This window comes from Artibeus jamaicensis, unplaced genomic scaffold, assembly GCF_021234435.1.
Source record: "Artibeus jamaicensis isolate MK-2021 breed Jamaican fruit bat unplaced genomic scaffold, CSHL_Jam_final contig_402, whole genome shotgun sequence".
NCBI lineage: Eukaryota > Metazoa > Chordata > Mammalia > Chiroptera > Phyllostomidae > Artibeus > Artibeus jamaicensis.
Window position 1 is genome coordinate 6689409 of NW_026521818.1, and position 19436 is coordinate 6708844.

The 19436-nt window shown below is 35.0% G+C and overlaps 1 protein-coding gene across 13 annotated transcripts in view; it reads left to right on the top strand.

Moving 5' to 3' along the window:
• The window catches only part of APC (APC regulator of WNT signaling pathway), a 158189-nt gene that overhangs the window by 67730 nt on the left and 71023 nt on the right, over window positions 1–19436 (top strand). For all 13 annotated transcript variants that reach the window (XM_053665347.1, XM_053665341.1, XM_053665342.1 and 10 more), the window contains 4 exons: window positions 6211–6363; window positions 10826–10910; window positions 12024–12225; window positions 16904–17012. In XM_053665347.1, the coding sequence (XP_053521322.1) occupies window positions 6229–6363; window positions 10826–10910; window positions 12024–12225; window positions 16904–17012 (531 nt within the window). In that variant the 5' untranslated portion in view covers window positions 6211–6228. The remainder of the gene's footprint in view (window positions 1–6210; window positions 6364–10825; window positions 10911–12023; window positions 12226–16903; window positions 17013–19436) is intronic.

Here is a 19436-nt window from a genome sequence, read left to right on the forward strand (position 1 = left end):
GTTATTGCTCCAGTTTTTCAATAGTTATAAAACTGTTAAGGTTTTTTATTTCCTCTTAAATCAGTCCCTCCTCTACTTCACCACAGAAGTTTATTCATTTTATGTTTGGGCTCTTCTCTCTCTCTCTAACCATATGAAGAAGTTGTTTCAAAGAACCAACTTTTTATTTACATTTTTTATTTTTATTTTATTTTATTTTTTATTTTTGCAGAGAGAGGAGAAAGGGGAGGGAAGAGAGAAAGAGAAACATCACTTTGTTGTTCCACATATTTATGCATTTCTTGGTTGATCCTTGTACGTGCCATCACCAGGGATGGCACCTGCAACTGTGGCTTGTAGAGATGACTGAGCTAAGCTGCCAGGGCCCGAAGAACCAACATTTTGCTTTGATCTTCAAACTCTACAAAAGGGTATACAATGAAAAGGAGGGCTTTTTCTCAGCAGAACTCAAAACTTTTTTCCAGAGGCAATGACTATTTTTTTATCCTTTCAAAGACTTCTTTATTCTTTATTCTTATACAATTCTTTTATTTTTACTAGAGCAGGATGGACCATATGAGACATAGTGATCAGCACACTCCTTTTGTTTTGGTTGTTTTCCTTTTTTTTTTGCATTAACATCAATCTTCTTAATGCCAGTAGAGTATTCCACTGCATGAATGATTCCTGTTTGTTTAAAAGATGTTATGCTTTTACACCAAATAAAAATGTTATTTGTTTGAAGTACCCTAAGAACCCATTCTGTTACTCCTAATCTGGTAACAGACATCATCACTTGAGAGAACTCCAGTTGGCCCTCCATGTGATGGAGGGCCACTCATTAATTAAAAATGAAATGTTTGTCTGTCCATAATATCCCCCTTGGGAGAGTGTGTATTCTATTTAAGTATTTTTAATTTAAAAACAAAACTATTTCAATAATTTAGATGCTATATAATGTTTTAAATCTTTTTCTTTTGAAACTTATCCTAGTATGATGAATAGATGCAATTTTATCTTCTTCCTCATGGCTGCCCTGTTTCCCAATGCCACTTATTTAAAGTCCATCTTTTCACATGTATTTGTGATGCTATGTTTATCATTGCTAAATTTGCATATATATTTCTGGATTTTTTTACTGTGTTTCAATGGTTGATCTATTCATAATGCCTGTATCATAAGCATTATGATACCATTTTTAGGAATCTTTTTATTTTTAAATAAATTTGGACTTAAAAAAGAGTTGGAAAATAGTACGGAAAGTTTCTGTATACCCTTCACTCAGCTTCCCCTAATGTTAACATTTTACATAATTATTAAAACTAAGAAGTTGACTTACTGGCATACTACAGTTAACTACATACTATTTTACTTAAAAAGGCTTGGTGCAGTATTTTCATGGGGAGTAGGTGTATTCCTCCTGCTCTCCTATTTTTGTTAGTTTGTTGTTTTTTTTTCCAAATGTCTAGCTGCAGAAAACAAAATAAAAACAAACTTTATATAGTAATTTACTGGGACTATGTAAAATTTATAAATTAACTTAGGAAGAAACATTCTTATACTGAATCTTCCTGTACAAGAACAAGGTATATCTTTCCTTTTGTTGAAGACTACCTTAGTATCATTCAGAAGTATTTTATAGTTTTCCTCACATATGTTTTGGACACTTTGTTCACTTTATGCCTAAGTATTTTGTTATTTTGTTATATTTGTTAAAATATAAAGGGGATCTTTCATTTCTTCCTCTATCTGGTTTCTATTTGTACCTATAAAGAAAACATTTCTGTATATTTTGTGCTATGGTACATTACTAAATTATTATAGTAATATTTAGTTGGTTCTTTTGGATATTCCAGGTGCATAATTATATCATCTGCCAATAGTATTCCTTTCTAATTTCATTCTTTTGTGTTGACTAGTATTTTGAGAAATACAGTGATAAAAATGGACATTCCCTAACTTTAGGAATATATCTAATTTTTCCACATTAAGTGTGGTGCTGACATTGGGGCTGACACATATCATGTTAAAGAAGTGTTCTTTTCTATTCAGTATTTTCAACAAGAATGGGCATTGAATTTATAAATCATCTTATCTTTGGGATAATCATATTTCCTCTCTATGTAGATCTATTAATATGTTAAATGATATCAATTTTCTAACAGTGATTTGTATTGTAAATTTTTCATCTTTGGGGGGAGGCCAGTTTTGATAAATATATTTTCTAGTAAATTATTTTGTTTTGGTTTTCAAATTTATTTGTGTGCAGTTGAGCAAAATAGTGTTTTGTGATTGATTCTTTTGGTTTCTTCCCTTTTTGTTGGTATTTTTCTTTTACTCATTACCATCTAAAAGTGCTGGCAGATACATCTTTTTTTCTATTCATTGAAACAAAACAGGAATAGCAACTTCATGTGTGACATATTTTTTAAAAGTGATCCCAAACTTCTTAAATTAGTAATAATGAATCTTCCACAGTTAATTCTAAATGAGTATCCCCTGCCTTCCAGAAACATTTGTCTCCTTGCACTAATTTCTTAGGATACTTTTAAATTTGTTTTCCAGTGAACATTTGTATAAAAGTCTAGATAACTGTGTTTTTGCCTTCTTCTTTCCCCTACTCTTATGGAGTGGTGATCCCTTCAGTGGGCATCTTTACTACAGAAAAACAGATATGGATGTTTGTATACTGTCAATAAAGTGAAATATACAGAGGTTTTTCCCATTTTATAAATTTCAGGGGGGGGTTAATTGGTGTTGAGTGACTTGCATTTAAGCTGTATTTGATGTGAAATTCTTGTGCTTGTATAAAAGGCATTCCGAAGTAAATTTATGATTTCTCAAATTTTGCCTAAAGCATTTTTGAGTTATGGAGGGATGGCCACAGTATCCTAAAAACATGTAAGGTAGACTACGTATTACTCCACAAAACAACTTATTTTTCTGGTAAGATTATATAAAACACTTGCTTTTTAGAGCAGAAATAACTTTAATGATTGTCATTCTGGAAAGGAAGGAAGAGATGACAGAATGTTTTAATTTCCCATCTGAAGGGCTGAATGTTTTTCCTTCTATCAAAGAGCACTTTTAATAGTTTTGGCTCCGCTTACCCATCTGGCTCTGGATTGTTTAAGGCAATATACCCTCTCTCTCTTAACATACCTATCTCTGTGTTATTACCCCTTTCCTCTTACTTGGTTTTATTATTTTAGTGCAAAATTACCTGTTAAATTTTCACTTGAAATAAAACATTTTAGGGCTTAAATTCTGTCAGGTTTCCACCTCTGGCACATGGCTTTCAATGCACTATGTATTTCCAGGCCTGCTTATTAATGATCTGGTATAAAAATCTCTCCTTCATTTTCAGGATGTCTCTTCTTGTCATTTTCAAGAGGGTGAATTACTTCTTCACCTCTTGTCAATTGGTGGGGGGCATAGGGTCTTATAATCATAGAGCAACAGGAAGTCTTAATAAGGAAGTTACGTTACATACCTAGTTTCATAATACAACTTGTATTTACATAGCACTTTTTAATCCTGCCTTTCTTTTTTAATTCTAACCATAACCCTGTAAATTGTATTTGAGCAGGTAGTAAATGTCCATTTTACATGTTAATAAAATGAATTAAAATAAAGGGGCAAAAAGGTCAAATCACAACCAATCCTGAAATTAAGACCCAAGTCTCCAAATAAAAGTCTAGTGCTCATTCTTTTGGATTATAAAGACTTCTGTGAGTGATCCCCACCTCCCAGTACTTCCTTTCTTCCTCAGGTGATAGTAGGTTGTACCAGGTTCTAGCCATTAGTGAACTGACTAGACCTGAGTCCCTTGGTTTCCCTTGTTGGTGAACTCCAATATTGTCCTGACTAGCCAGCGTTACAACCTGTCTGCCTATTTTGTATAGTGGATTTTATTACAGAAGAATTTTTTTATGTCAGGATCTTTAAATGTTGCTTAAACACAAATTTTGCATTGCCTTTTACCCCTTAAAGAATTATTGTTACAGAACAAGGTACCAAGGGGGGTTATGATATACTATTACTGAAAGGACCCCCACTAGGTTCTCATTGTCCGTCGCCAGGGGAAACACGTTTCTCAATGCCAGAGATTTGTGAAAAGGTTTATTTAAAGCTATACAGATTTCAAGTAGTGACCTAATGTCTTCATTAAAATATCAAAGTCCTTTAGGATATCCACAGACACCCACAGTGCTTCCTTCTCCCCCTGCCCTAATTCGGGGTACCATAACTCAGGAAAAGAAATAAGCATCCTCAGTTTAGGCTCCTGACACTGTCAGCTGTGTTGCTGTCCAGGCAGGATCTCTAATTAATCCACAGCCATGTGGCATCTTCTCATGGCCCACAGGCAAGAGTTCTTTCACCCTTCTTCCAGGCAAAGTCTCTCCTGCTTCCCAGGCCACGTGGCCAAAGGGAGCACCCCAAAGCCGCCTGGTCCTCTTCTACCAAAGCTGTAGGGGTCCCCACTCTGGCCAAAACTGAATGGTTCTGCTGGGCAAAGTTGCGGGAAGGGAGGTCACCACTCTGCCAAAGCTGAGTGGCTGTTCTCTGCTAAAGCTGCGTGGTGATTCTCTCTATCCAAGCTACAGGGGTGCCCGCCCACTCTGGCAAAGCCACATGGTACCCTCACAGGGCTGCAGGGGTCCCCACTGTGCCAGAAGCACGTGGCTCTCTCTTCTCACATGGCTGCTGCATCTGGGTTTTAAATCCTCGGGCCTATCCTCCTCTGCAGCCCCATTTCTGATTCCTCCCACAATCTGCTACACTTGCCAGCACTCCCATATCCTTCCAGCTTTACTAGGCTGCCATAGTGGGTCTGGGCAGGCGTGACCCCATGGCATGGAGCTGATCATCTCCAAGCTCTCACACAGGCACTATAATTAATCAGGGGGAGTTGCTTCCCAGTTACGTCTTGGATGGAAGTGACTTCCATCCCCCTGGCTCAAAGCATGGCCACAGCTATGTAACATATCTATGCAACCAGGTAAAGATTATAGATATGTTAAATGGCCATGCCAGAGGTTAGCTGCAAAGCTGTGGCTGTACAAAACAGCCCTGCATGTCCCTGCTCCATGTGTCCTTTCCCCCAACTCACACCTGTGGCGGGAAGGGGTGAGGACATCCTAATATTTCCTGGACACCTTGAGTTCTGGACCCCACTCCAAATCCCTATTTGGGGCCCCCCTCTTGGCTGCACCCTGTTGCATTACAACAGGCAGATTTTCTTTATTCCAAAGTGAGTTTGGGATTAAACTAAATAGAGAATCAGGGTCTTCCTAACTTGGTTAGTCTCAATATAACTCTTAGCATTCTATAATTCTTCATGCCAAGGACCTCTTATTACCTGACTGTCTTCTATGTATTTTCTTTTCTCCACTCTTTTTTCAAAGTCATATGATTAACCGCCAGTCCCTGTTTCACTTCTCTTTGACAATCTCTACTCCTAATCCATTTTGGACAATGTCTACTCCATTTTCTACAACTGTCTTTTGGCCTCAGTCTGAGCACAGTGAGTTCCAAGACCTCATATGCCATAACTCTGCCTATTACAGTCATCCTTTTGAATAAATGTAACAGTCTAACTTTATATTAGTAATTCTTATTTATCATCTTTCTATCAAAAAGATTTGAAGTCTCAATCTAATCCTCTCCTGTGTGTCCATTTTATCAAACGACTGTCTTTTAACGGGGTCTGCTCAACTTGAGAACCACTCCATGGATGGGGTGTAAGACTAGCTTTCCATCAAGTGAAAAGCTGTGGGAGGTACTACCCAATCTCATCAGTGTATTCTGGCTCTAAAATTCTGAGACTATTGCACAAAATTCAGAAATAAATTAATATTGCTAATATAAGTAACTTCTTATCAATAATTATATTTTCTAGGTTTTGCCTGTTAAACCAGGTAAAATATCTTTAAAACCCTGAAAAGACTAACCCAATAAAAATCTCATCCACTGTGAAATCGCAGATGTATTCAGACACTGTCGAAGTTCTCTTCTATTTTAGTCCTGTTCATCTTCAACTGAGACTCCATTCTTTCATCCTCTTAGATGCTATCACTTGAACAATATTGTTTTGAGACTTTAATAACATATTAATAAAATTCTTCTTAGTAAATGTCTCAAGAGTTTTGTTTCTTTATCCCTTTCTTTGTAAACAAGCAGCCACTATATTTTTAGTAGTGAATTTCAAAACCCTTTTTAACCTTCTAGGTCCAAGGGTAGCCAAGGATGGCTGCAGCTTCATATGATCAGTTGTTAAAGCAAGTTGAGGCACTGAAGATGGAGAACTCAAATCTTCGACAAGAGCTAGAAGATAATTCCAATCATCTTACAAAACTGGAAACTGAGGCATCTAATATGAAGGTATCAAGACTGTGACTTTTAATTGTAGTTTATCCATTTTTATTCAGTATTCCTTCTTGTAAACTTGGGATTAGACATTTCACTTACTTAAAAGTATATTTTAAGTTAAGCAGTAATAATGTAAACTCTTTTCTTACAAATGTTAACATTTTTACTTTTAAATAAAATGCATTAAATTCATCCAGTGAATCATATAAAGAAAATAAGTGTAAAACCTCAGAAAGTAGTTAGTTCTTATTTTTAAGCTTAAGCATCACTTTAATATCCCTCTGCTAAGTCTGGGTGTTTTATGTAATTCACAGAAACTGACTCAATTATTAAATATGGCCTTCCTCCCATATCCTCCCCACACTCTCAGATCTTGTTGCCATTTAAATGCTGCCTTGCTAGATTATCAGGAATATTAGGGTGCCCTAGTGGGAGGAGTCCTGATGAAAGTCAGTGCCTGGTCCCATTGCTGGCATTGTCACAGGCTAAGCTGCATCTCATTTAGACCCTCTTCGGGACTGACGTTTAGGTTGCCTTGTTAGGAAAGTACAGGCACTGCACTAGCCTAGAGCATTCCTACGGCACCTTCGGGCCCTAAAATTTATTTGCCAAATAGCATTGAAAAGCTATATAATCTCCAAGAAGAGTTATAAAATATTTAGTCTACAGTGAAGAAAATATGTTCTAATTTGAAAATAATTGAGGTTAAAACTTCAGCTGTTTTAGTTTTTAATTACTTAGGTAGATTTTCTTCTCTCTCAATTTAATAATAACTTTTTAGACTAGGAGATCACTAGTAAAACTCTTACTTCCTTCCCTTTAAAAAAACTCTTCCTGCTCTAATGTTGTTTCTGCCCGTAGGCTATTTTAACATCTGGATTCTTGACCCTATTCTTTCTGTCCTCTACTCCTATTTCTTATTCATTGTCTATTCTCTTCGAAGTCCTTTTTCTATGCATTTTGAGGTTTCCCTTATTCTTCAAGCTTCTATTTATTACTGAACTGTTTTCCCTCATCTCTTATCCTTTATATTCAGTATCATAACAGTTCAACCTTTTTACTCATATGTACTGTTCTATCTGTCTGTCTATGAATCATTTCTACTCTAATTGCCTATTTCTGTTGTAAAAACTATCCCCAGCAATAACCAATCTGCAGGATATCTACCTCAAATCCTTCTGGAAATAAGACTATAAGCACATATTTTCTTACTACAAACTATGGGTGACCGTAGAAACAGCTGAATTGATTACTACTTCATAGGTTAAAAAAGAATAGTTTGGTATCTCGACACTGATCAACACAATGTATCTAAAATTGGTTTACACTGCCTGTGTTTTTAGAAGTTTTATGCAAAATTAAGAATTCCCAACAAGACTACTCTTCCTGTACTTTGCAGAGAGCTCCTGGCTGGCCTGTCCGAATGTCTGCTTTGTAGTGTAGAGCTCTGAGATGGATTTTAAAGTTTTTGTTTAACTACTTAAACAAATTCAAAAGTCATTTTTGGGAGACATTTTAACCTATCCTTCGATCCTTCTCCATGCTGAAGTGAAATGTTAGAATAAATAACAGCTAGACCCTTAAATTTCTATAATGTAATATCAGGTTGACAACTTATTTGGGTGATACGGTAATACACATCATGAATATTGGCATTTAAGTTCTATCTGAATTCAACCATGGATTGATAATTACTCAGCATGTGCCCCTGAAAGACCTTCTTGCTAATCCATCCACACATTTAGGATTGAGCATATGGTATCATAGCAGTTATGCAACTTATAAGGAAATTATTTATGTATCTCCTCCTTAAGATGCTTTAAGCTGTTAGAGAGCAGAAAGCATGACCTCCTGATTTTGTTTTAGAAAATCGATTCCAAGTGAAAAGACACTTGGAAACATTGGCACTTCCTTGGTTAGATTAAAGTTTACCCAAAGCAATGGTTATTCTCCCTCCTCCCAAAATCACTTACTAGACTAGAATGCATTGTACAATCTTGAATCATGTTTCCCAATCATTAAGCTATTTATCCCAAAGAAAGACTAGTAGTACCATCTAGTGGCAAAAGAGAATACTGTTTGGTGCTGATTAAAATGGCATTGATACAAGCTATAAAAATGTTTTTGTATGCCACAGCAAAACAGGTGCACAACACTGTGAGCACTGACTGTATATTTGAAAATATTAAGGAAATGTTTGTTTTTTAGGTATAATTATGGCATTGTTGTATTTAGAAAGAATCCCTGCTTAAATATAAGTATTGAAATATGCGTATTTACAGAAGACATGATATGATGTCTGATACTTGTTTTCACAATAAACCTGGGTGGAAGTGGGGCAGTGGAGAAGAACGTAGGTGTATGTGTAGATGAAGCAAGACCATGAGTTGATAACTGTTGAAGCAGGATGTGAAGATACACGGGAGTTTGTCATAATGTTCTTTAAACTTATGTACATGCTTGACACTTTCTGTAATAAAAATATAATAAAGTATAATAGATATTTTATCGGATTTAGCTGAGCTGGAATCAGATAAATGCAGAAATTGTAATTAAACTTTAATGAAGTACGCACTGTCTTTTTTATGCCAGAGCTATGATTCACAGCATTTGATTTCAAATGCTGAGCATAGCAACATGATACTAGTCATATGGAGATGTGAAGCATTTAAACTAAAAGATGGCATGGTGTAGAAAAAATTATCTATAGGCAAATTATTAATGAACTACATTTCTGTATAAGCTTTAAGACTATTTACATGTAAAGTATATTCTATTTCCAGAATGTAAGGAAAAATGAGAATAAAAATTCAAATAGATATTTCATAATTTATTTTGGATATTTAACTATCAAGCATATGTGTATCTGGTAATGAAAAGACTGTAACTGTGATGTATTGAGAAAAACAAGTGGGTAAACTAGCAATCCCCATGAAATGACAGTTGCTCATGGGTAAATATTTCCTATTACTGATATTACTGTAACATATTTTGTCTCTAAAAATGATTTTCTAACATATTATAATCTTTAAAATGTTTTTAAAGTAATGTATGATCATTTAATGTAATTACTTTTTTAAAATTAAGCTTCCAGAATATATAATACAAATGAATATTGACTTCTTCAAAATTACATATTTATTTTAAAATCTGCCTTTTTTCAAAGCACTTTCTGAAATATTTTATTGGAATTGCTTTGCCAGTTCTGTTGTATTTTCCCTCAAAAACTCTTTGAAATTGAGGGCGACTTTTAGGTATTTGCAGAATGCAGCCTCAGGCAGGCATTCCTACTGCAGCAACTAGGAAACACTGACTTAAAACACACCCACAAAACTTGCACTTTTAAAGATATTGGAGATCTGTGGAAGCATCAAGGACTGTATTAACTAAAATTTCAAACAGGAAAGAGCCCTTTCTACATGAGCTGAGATCTCTGGTGATTTTCTTCCCCAGGGATATCTGTTGATTCTGGGTACAGACTGATACTTGTCATTGGAACAAGCAGAAGGACTCTAGTGGAGGAAAGAAACTTTGGAGGTCTTGACAAACATCTAGGCAGAGGTGTAGTATTGACGTTTAGAGGAGATCCAAGTGCATGAGTAGTTTTCCCCATGGGACACCAGCTGAGTCATTTTGTAGTGTAGGACACTGAGGGTGGTCTAAGAAGGCAGAATGTTAGGCAGAGTCCTGCTGTAGGACAGACACATAACTTTCACACAACAGGTCTCCTCGGGACATTTGCCAGACTTTGAACTTTGTGGAAATAGGACATTAAATACTTAAGCCCTTAACCTCCAAGCGACAGAACTTTAGGGCTAAGGAGTCAGGTGCCACCTGAGAATAAGGCTGAGCTGGAAGGCAGGTAAAACAATATGTAATCTTGCAGTGCTTGAGAGAGACAGACCTTCTCGAGGAAAGGGGTCTGTATCAAACACGACTGGTTTTTCTTTAAACATAAGTGTCAAAATTTGGAGCTGTGTAAGGTGAGAGGCCAAGGGCTATGGAGACAGAAACTTGTAATATTTATAGTCTTACATTTGAAGGGGAAACACACTCAAGGATCTTGGCAAATCAGATCAAGAGAAAGATTTAGATGGGAAAGGAATAATGACATCAAATTCAGGAGTCAAAGTGCATATATCCATTTAAACATCACAATGTAAATCGGTATACTAGAAGAACATACTTAACCTGTGATATATAAAAGCTTGTATGTTTCTAGGGTATTAAGTAGACTATTATAATGTGTTAATTTGATGGTTTTCGTGGTCATGGTTGTACCAGCCTCAGAGACAGAGATTCTGAACACCTTAACTACTGAGCCAGCCTCACTGAGGCTTGGTCAATTTTCTGATTTTTTTATTTTTATTTAATTGTTTAAAGATTTTTCTTCTTACTCTCTCTTTTACCAATTGTGTCTTCAGGAACACTTTCAGAATTTTGCCATGTCCCTATATTGTATTCTTTTTTACAGGAAGTACTTAAACAGCTGCAAGGAAGTATTGATGATGAAGCTATGACATCTTCCGGACAAATTGATTTATTAGAGCGCCTCAAAGGTACATTTTTTTAAGTGTTTTAAAATAATTTTTTATGCTTCAGTTGCCAATTTTAGATATATATACCCAAGTATAACTTCTTTTGATTTGGATGCCATTATCAGTTTCTTGGTATAACAGCCTGAGGATGTAATTGTTAAAAGTATGAATATGTCGGAAGTCTATTTTCTTGTTATTTCTTCAGTTAAACATTTTGCTGGCTTAGAATACACTATTTGAAATGCCTTTCTTAATAATTTTAAGCTCTTTTAAAAGCTCATTGCCATTCTGCTAGTCACTAAATAGGCCTTACCACAAACTGGACCCATTGCCTCAAGTGAAGTCCTGTCCTTCGTCCCATCCAGGATAAAAATGCTTTGTCCTCTCACATACATAAGCTAATTCTGAGCCTTTTTTAGCAGAATTTTAAAACAGTATCTTGTTTTGTTGCTTAAAAATTCCAGTGTCAAAATAGGGAAAATGATTAATTATAATTGAAGCTAGGCAAAAAAATTTTTGGTCCTTAAATGTATTATTATCTAGCATGAATCTAAGGCAGGATATTTCATCTAATTTTCCTTTAACATACTCCTTTTCCCCCTGACTCAGGTTGACTTGGGAGGGAAAGTTTAGCCATTCTGTTTCTAAATAATTGTGTATTCAGTCATGCATATTTGTTGTTCCCGGTGTTAAAAATTTGTAGACTTCCGAACCAAGAAGTGTTGGTGCTCTTTTATAGAGTTGATGCTTCAGTATACTGTCCTTTTGCAGGCCCTCAGAGACCCTGCCTCACTGAGACTCAGCCATTTTCTGAGTTTCTATTTTTAGGATTCTTCTCCTTATTCCCTCTCCTACCTTTATATTTCCCTAGAACCAGGAGTCGGTGACTTTCTCTGAGCATCAGCATTTGTGATAAGGATTTTCTCTGCTTCCTGCATGAATTGGCTGATCAATAGCTGTCATATTTAGTATTCCTATAGACTTTATGTAATATATATATATTTTCAATTATATTATAAAGTGGATTAAAATAGAGGGCTAACTATGAACCTAAAATTTCACTTTTAAAATAATGTTATCCATTAGACTACTTAAAACAGTTGCTATATTAAAACATGTCTCTATTTTTTTTAGAGCTTAACTTAGATAGCAGTAATTTCCCTGGAGTAAAACTACGGTCAAAAATGTCCCTCCGTTCTTACGGGAGCCGGGAAGGATCTGTATCCAGTCGCTCGGGAGAGTGCAGCCCTGTTCCTATGGGTTCGTTTCCAAGAAGAGGGTTTGTAAATGGAGGCAGAGAAAATACCGGTTATTTAGAGGAACTTGAGAAAGAGAGGTAACTTTTTTCATTAAACAGTAACATTAAACATTAACTTGTATGCTCCAATTTTTGCTAATATTTTGTAATACAAGGTACAAATTACAAAGCATGTATGATGGGTGACCACTAACACTTAGGAAACACTTTGCATTTATTAACTCAAAGATGGTATGTGACTGTCCTTAAACTAAATCTCAGACTTTAAAGGTGGCATTTTCTTGGGATTGTGGGGCTTCTGTTTTTTCACTTAAATACTATGAATGCTCTGCACATTGGGTCCTACGTATGATCACAATCTCTGTGGTTAAAAATGTATAACCAATATTTAATTGCATTTCTGGTTATCTTTTGAACTATAGTATAAAGTGACTGTTTCCATTATAGAAGGCCTATTACAAGTGCCACAAATGAAATATTTCTTAAATTATCAATTTCCATGTTGAAAAACATTTCTTAACACATGGAATGAGTCCTGGTTTCTCACAGCTTGTGTATTCTCTTCCTGCAGTTAAAATTATCTCATTACAAACATCATAATATACATCATTATCAAGAACTTTATCAAGTATTTATGTCTCCTAAAAGATTATAATTCTTCAATGCATGAATGAAACCTTACCTTTATATTTTTAAAACTTTTATTAGACATTATATTAACATGTATAAGTGTTACATACTAGCTCTGGAACCTTGGTAAAGTCTGTGGATTTTGGTGTCATTTCTTCTATAAAACAGGGATATGATTTTACTTTGTAGAGTTGTGAAAGTTGAATGTTAACATGTGAGAAATTCCCAGCACATCTCATTAAGAAGCAAAAGACCTTTTATTACTTTCTCTCTAGTTTTAGGTATGTTCATCTATAAAAATAGAGGTAGTCATCTGGACCAGTAGTGTTAAGCTTTCTTTCATCTGTCAAGTTGACATGAGTCTATTTTGTACCTTGAACCTGGATTTTTTTTCTCTGACATGTAGGAAGTACTATGTTGAAAAATAGGAAGCTAACTAGGACCCATGGTTTTTCATTTCTTTGTCCCCTCTGAGCTCTATGAAGAGGCAGACAGCATTAAGTGAGCATACTGACTTTCCTAGGAACTTCGCTACATGTAGATAAAGTTCTGATTTCTTTGAGAAAGAAAGAGAGAGGGAGGGAGGGGAGAGGGTATTCGCGTGTGTAGATTTGATATATCTTGTGTCCTTTCGGTTCCCACAGTGTTGGAGGGAAGAAAATTGAGACCTTGCTTATTTGACAGTATCTTTATTTTGCTCTCACACTTGATTGATGGTTGGTTTAGGTCTAAATCCAAACTCATTTTCCTCTCATCAATGTTGCAGATGATAAATTTGATATACCACCTGATTCTTACTCCTTTATAGGCAACCATTTTTCCTCTTAGAAGCTTTTACAATGCCTTGGTGTTTGCATTGTCTTATTCATCATGTTGGATACTAGTGTGCCATTTCTATCTGAATTTGGGTTTTTTTTAAGTTTTTGGAAATTCTGTTATTTCTTTGATAATGTTCTCCCCTTAGTTTTTTCTATTCTTTCACTGTAGACATCCCTTAAGTCATAGATTAATTCTCTCTCTCTTTTTTCCCCCTGTATTTCACAAGATAAGTGCTAGTAAGTAGTAAAAATAGGATTCAAACTCAGGTCTGTACCTCTACAAGCTTTTTGAACCTCAGTTTTCCAGTCTGTAGAATAAGATTTTTAAATCTATAGATTTTTTAAAGTCCTTACCACTGTGTCTTGTATAGACAGCATTCAATAAGTGCTTTTTACTGTCATGTTAGCCATGAACTTACTAACAAATATTTACTAAATACCTAACACATATGTGCCATGCTTTTCTAGGTGACTGTGTGTTAGCTAGAGGACTAAGAAGACATGAGGTTTATGTAAAGAAGCATTTTTAAAGATGACTATTGACAACCACTAAATAAGCCATCAGTGTTCTAAACACTGAAGACCTATCTGCTTCTGGGTCTAGACCTAGTTTCATTTCTGAGCCTTAATCACTGCTCTGTGAGTTACAAGGTCAACTACTGTCATTTAACCACTTGTTACCATTTTAGCTGAAGGCGTTATAGCCTTGGCTTTCCCAGAATATTTTTTTACAGTTTGATTTTAAACTTTATGCTAACAGCTTGTCCCTATTTTCCCTAACCTCCCCCTCACTCCACCACTATCAGTAACATTGGCCTATCAATTTAAGCACTTTACAACTATCCAGCTCTTATTCCGTCAGCCCATTTATTAGAGAGTAACCAGAGGATCACTGCCCATCTCTCTCTTTGCCCCACTTTAGTCCTGGTGGGTCCTGCAGGTCCTCACCAAGGAAAGCTGAGAAATGGAATCGTATCTTACCTTTGTGCTGGTTTTGTGCTCAGCTTTTGAGAGGGCTCAGACTTCTACAGTGCCTTCTTTTTCCTACTTCTGTTGTTAAGAAGGGAAGGAAGCAGCAGCTTCTCATTAGTCCGCACTCTCCCGTGGTTGTTACTTTGTAAACAGAGGCTTACTTCCCTGCGGTGGACTCCCTCACAGTCAAGGTTACCACATCAAAATGAAGACTTATTTCTTATTTTAAAAATTGTTCTCAAGGGAAGGGAATTTTAGAAAGAATAGAACCTTCTACATACATGCATACACATTTTCCAAGAAATTATAATCAAACAGGATTTTAAAGTAACTATCCTACTGGGGAACATCTGAGCAAAGTCCGGAAGCTGTAATGGAAAATACCCACAAATCTGACTACGAGAATTTCAGAAAAATCTAACATGGCAAAACATTGTAAACAAAGTTAAAAGATAAGTGATAAGCTGAGAAATTATTATTTGTAACCCATATAACTAACAGTGTGGTGTTACTCTTAACACTGAAGAGGTTCATAAGAAAAAGTCACAGATAAGAAAATACAAATGGTTATTTAAAAAATGCTTACCTTCACTCATACTAACAGAAGACCAATTAAAACCATTGCGATAGACTGTTTTGGGAGGAAAAAAAACCTAGATTTACAGCAGTAAAAAAGTTTGATAGTACATTTACATTGGTGAAGGTAATAGGTGCATAAATAACATCTAATAAGTGTAATCTGTTAAAAATTTACATACCCTAGAATTTTCCTTACATACATGCTTATACGTGTGTGACATGAAGTTATGTGTAAGAATATGCCATGCAGCATTCTTTATAGTAGCAGACGTTTGGAACAGTCCTAAACGCCGTCTAATACAGAACTGCCAATGGATTCCAGGGTACTATGGAATGTGCGCAATACTATGCCCCTGGACTAAAATACATAGGACCTGTCTGTTCTGATATAAAAATATCTCCAAGGTAGATTTTTAGCAAAAAATAAGTTATGGGACAACACATGTGGAACTATTTATGTTTAAGAATATACATATATCGCCCTGGTTGGTGTAGCTCAGTGGATTGAGTGCAGGCTGCGAACCAGAGTTGCAGGTTCGATTCCCAGTCAGGGCACATGCCTGGGTTGCAAGCCAGGTCCTCAGTGGGGGGCCACATGAGAGGCAGCCACACTTTGCTGTTTCTCTCTCTGTCTTTCTCCCTCCCTTCCCCTCTCTAAAAATAAATAAGTAAAATCTAAAAAAAAGAAATATATATATATATATATATATATATATATATATATATATATATCCTTGAGATTTCATAAGACATTTCTGGAAATATACACAAGAAAATAGTAATGGTGGTAGCTTTGGGAAAGAGCCACTTGAAAAGGGGGTCATATACTGTTTTTTTTAAGATTTCATTTATTTATTTACTTATTTATTTATAGAGGGGAAGGGAGGAAGAAAGAGGGAGAGGGAAACAAACAGCGATGTATGGGAGAATCATAGATTGGCTACCTCTCACGCACCCTGAAATGGGGACCTGGCCCACAACTCAGGGATGTGCCCTGACTGGGAATTGAATTGATTTACAGGACAGTGCCCAACCCACTGAGCTATACCAATCAGGGCAGAAGGTCATACACTTTTTCTGTCATCTGAGTTCTATCTCAGTAACACTCTTATTTTGCATTTTTTGTAATGATCAGATGGACTATCCTGGTATAGATTCTTATTGAGGAAAACATTGATTGGATAGTTGAGAAATTACATAAATTCATCTTCATATTCCAAACTAAGAAAAATTTTGTCTCCCTTAGAATAACTTCCTCTTATTGCATAATGACAATATATTTTTTATTATTTTGGCTACTGAAAAGCAAAAAACTACATCTGTGTCCAGTGCAGTAGCTTCTAGTACTCTAGGTTTCTTTTCTGCCTAACTACTACTTTTCTTTTCCCTTTATTATACCTTCTTTTCTTGTATTAACTTGGTTTTGTCATATATGTACTTTTTAGTATAAACCATCATCATGTTCTTAGACTATAAATGAATGTGAAGACAATACTTTTGGTGAAGTGTAAATATTCTAGTAAGGTTGATTTAGTCTCTCATTTAGCTGAAAAAGTAGAAAAAAACTTTTTAATATTCACCTTTAAATTATTATATTATTAATTCCCATCTTTAAAAATCCAAAATGAATGTTTTTCATTTATTCATTAGTATTAATACTATAGCTTAAAGAGAGAACTTCACAGTAACAGTAATAATAATTGTTTTTATATATTCTATATTAATATTGTGTGACCTTTTAACCTTTTTTTTTCCAGATCATTACTTCTTGCTGATCTTGACAAAGAAGAAAAGGAAAAAGACTGGTATTATGCTCAACTTCAGAATCTCACTAAAAGAATAGACAGTCTTCCTTTAACTGAAAATGTAAGTAATTTGGCAATATGACTTATTTGAGACTTTTAATAACTTGATTTTTCTAAGTACCTAAATTATATATTAAAAATCTATGACAATTGCATTTATAGTTATGTGTAAACTAAAATATGGTTTATCTAATTTTAAATATATAATAGTTAATGGATTTTTGTTTACAAAGATGATAAAGCTTCATTGTGCTCAAGCTCCTAGTTAAGAAAATCTAAATTTGAATCCTAAAGGACACAGGATTCAGCTCTGCAAGTGGTTTTTTATTCTGTGTATATTGAACTGCCAAGCGTAGTCTGTAGAAGTGTTTCTCACCATCTGTCTGATTTTTGAACCATACTACAGGAATTATGCCAGATAGCTTTTGAATAAAAATATCTTTGAAGATGTATAACTAGACTACAACCTTATGTGAAACCCTAGTCCTATTTCAGTTATTATACTAGCTGTTGCAGGGACCTTAGAACTTTTTGCATGTGCTAAAATTTTTTTGTTTTGCAGAATTAACTATAAAAGAGAATTTAATGTTATTCAGCCTCTTCCTCCCCACCCAGCTTCATGTTGACCATCTTCATTCATGGGAGTGGCACATATAAGAATATTTCTGAAATATATTAATAATTTCAAATAAGACTATATTTCAACTATTCATAAATATTTTTGTAATTAAAATATTTGTAATTTTTAATTCTGTATACTTAGAATATATCTTCCTCTTAGCTTGGGTTTTTGTTTTTTTTTTTTTTTTACTTTCTAATAGCACTTTTGAGGGAATATAATGAACAAAAAGCAAAAACAGAAAGAAGAAAAACTTTTTCCAAAACATGTAGTTAGCCAGGTTTCCTGAGTGGGCATTGTCTGGCAGGAGCTAGAACTAGAAACTTAACTGCTTAGTCAGTCCCCTGGGACAATCTTTAAGGCTATGAGAGGGAGAGAGAAGATGCCTCTTTCTCAGAGTGTCCTTAACACCTTCCTGGGAATTAAGGAGACACACATAGTGAAAAGACAGTTATTGGAGGGTTGTTAGCAAACAAGGATTAGGAACTCAGGAGGGTTTGGTGGGATTTTCACTCTTATAAGCAAAAATACCAAATTAGAGTTGTTCATAATTCACTTTGGTAATTAGAACGTACAAAATTTAGAGGCCAGCTGTCTGCATGTAGTCAGGTTCAGGAAGGGGCTCAGATCTATGTGACAACTCAGGCAATTAGCTAATATCATGTAAGATATTATTATGGGTAATTTGGCACTATTAGCCAATTTAAATTGCTTGCATTTTATAAATTTTTTTTAATTTTACAAATTCTGCTTTTAATTTTGGGAAGTTAATACTTTCATATGAAAATATGTATCAAGAGATAGACATTGCTTTTAAAATACCAGCTCTAAAGCACATGTCTGCTACAAACTGTCATGTTCATCTTTCTTTGCAGAGGGTTTGGGAAGTGGAGGACATACGAGTGGAGTTACAGCTGGCTAATTGGGAATTAAATAACATGTAGGCTTTCTTCTATATTGTAGCCCATAATTTGGGTATGCCTGTGGGAATACATTCTGCATATGAGTGGGAGAAGGATCAGAATCTTCTCTATGATAACTGATGATTTTGGAATCCTTCACCTTACAGAATGCTATTCTGAGTCAGATGAGTCTCACGCAGCTTTCTGTCAGGCATAAAAAGCATGAAAAACCTAAGGAAGTACTGTAGTACTTCCTTATTCTCCTCATATAGTACATTAAATTACCTATTTTATTTAATCATATTTTAGCCTTTATTACCTCTTGGGCTATGTGTTTATAAAATTTCATTACTTTGTCCTTTTCATCTTTTTAAATGCCTGATAGTTATAGTGCCTGATATTTTAATTATAGGGTTAATAAATTATTAAATGAATAAATATTCTGTGAAGTACTGCTTTTGTTTCATTTTGCTTCACTTTTGAATTTTACCAAAAAGTTTATGATTTAAAAGTTTAAGTTGTCCTCATGATTTATAAATATTGATACTAGATAAAAGCTCTTTCTTATCCCATTTTCTTCATTTTAAAAATGGAGAAGTTCTCTCTGTTTAGTCTGCATATATGTGATAATCCTTACCTTAAGTTGAGGTTTAAACTTAAGGATGATGCATCTGTTTTTTTATTTTTCTGTGTTGTCCACATTAATATGCTAGCTTTTAATAATTAAAAGTACTACCTCTTCAGTGAAGAAGAATCATAAGGGAACTTAAGATAGGCTCACTGGACCAATTATGTACATTAAGTGAAATAGTACATTTTAATTAAAGACATTTGTCATTATGGGGCAGTAAAAAATGTTTCAGTTTTGCATTTCACATATGGGACCCAGACTGAGCCTAGCACTTCAGATCTAAGTTTTAAGGCTCCTTGGAGTAAAATATAATTTTCTTATGCACCATAACTT